Genomic DNA, 1,349 nt, shown 5'->3' on the forward strand with positions numbered 1-1,349 from the left:
CGCCACTGGGACCATCTGGAGGTCGGGCTGGTTCCCCACGACGTGGTCAACGAAGTTGAGCTTGGCGCTTGGTCTGCAGGGGGAAGCCGGGGGTGGCCCTCAGCTAGGCTCGGGGGCACCCCACAGCGCAGGGGGCTCCGTGGCGAGGCAGCGGGGACCTGTCCAGCTCCTCGGTGGGACATCCCACCGGCACACGGTGGCAAAGAGCCAGGTGGGACCCTCTGGAAATTACTCACAGCTTTGGCAGCAGGGGGTCCTTGAAGAGGGGTGGGTGGTACCCGGGTAGGAAGAGGCCCTTGTAGTTGAGCTTTTCTATCAGGGTGTGAGTGGTGTCACCGTACTGCGAGAGGGGGAAAGCGGTTGCATGGTGGCCCTGTTTTTTCGGGGACTTCCTGGGTCCTGCGTACTCCCGCGGACCCCACTCCAGCACGGGGGCTCAGCCTCCGCAGCTGCCCTGCCGCTTACCGTCTGGATCACCGCGAACTTCACCTTCCCGAATTTGTCCTCCTCCACCCAGGGCTCCTTCACCACCACGGCTCCGCGCTCCTTGGCTTTCTGGGCAGAAGGAGAGAGACCTCCTCCTGCCGCAGCTCCCCCGGGCTGGGGGGAGACGGCCCTGGGCCCTTCCCCACCTCCCCTCGCCGTTTCGGGGTGCTGTGCAGGAGGGAGCAGAGGGGCTGCCTACCTGCACGATGAAGTCGCAGTCCTCCACTTCGAAGGCGATGTCCTTCACCCCGTCACCATGCTTCACCAGGTGCTCCCCCATCTCTGCCCGGAGCAAGAGCAGCCGCAGGCATGAGCAGAGGTGCTTTGCTCCACTGCAGCCCTTTCCCACTCCATCTCCCCCCACACACCCCCGTGGTACCTACCCTCATTCCCTGGGTTGAGAGCAGACGAGAGAACAAACACGATCTGGTGAGGAAGAGGAGGACAGGTGAGGGATGGAGACATGGCGGTGCCCCCGGGCTGGGGCAGAGGCACTGCAGGTGCTGGGTTTAATGGTGCAAACAGGTTTCGGCAGCACCTGCACGCCCAACACCGCCTCGTCTCCCCCCGACCTCCACCCTGGCGGTGGCACCTCTGCAAGGCGCGTCAGCCCCCTTACCTTGTCCTGCCTGATGACGTGTGAGACCACCTCCCTGCTGCCGGTCTCCAGCCCCCGGTACGCCAGCTCCTCGAACCCCAGCTTGTTGCAGTAGTAGGATGCAGCCTGCGGGCACGCGAGAGCCGCCCCGGGTGAAGCCACGGTGCCAGTGGCCCCCAGTTCCCGTGGGGCTCCCCCTGGCCAGGGCAGCACCAACAGCCCGCGGGGAACGGCCACCGTGGCGTGTGCAAGTCACGCGTGTGCA

The 1,349-nt window shown here is 65.6% G+C and overlaps 1 protein-coding gene across 1 annotated transcript in view; it reads right to left on the reverse strand.

Annotated features, from left to right (window-relative positions):
• HPD (4-hydroxyphenylpyruvate dioxygenase) overlaps positions 1-1,281 on the reverse strand; it is a gene marked incomplete at its 5' end in the record, with an annotated part of 3,588 nt that extends 2,307 nt beyond the window's left edge. Inside the window, 6 exons of the mRNA XM_009581730.1 lie at positions 1-73; positions 237-340; positions 466-555; positions 686-768; positions 870-912; positions 1,106-1,281. The exon at positions 1-73 is cut by the window's left edge and continues 4 nt beyond it. Coding sequence (XP_009580025.1) covers positions 1-73; positions 237-340; positions 466-555; positions 686-768; positions 870-912; positions 1,106-1,281 — 569 coding nt within the window. The remainder of the gene's footprint in view (positions 74-236; positions 341-465; positions 556-685; positions 769-869; positions 913-1,105) is intronic.
• Positions 1,282-1,349: the final 68 nt, after the last annotated feature.

Source organism: Fulmarus glacialis, unplaced genomic scaffold, assembly GCF_000690835.1.
Source record: "Fulmarus glacialis isolate BGI_N327 unplaced genomic scaffold, ASM69083v1 scaffold37537, whole genome shotgun sequence".
NCBI classification, from domain to species: Eukaryota; Metazoa; Chordata; class Aves; order Procellariiformes; family Procellariidae; genus Fulmarus; species Fulmarus glacialis.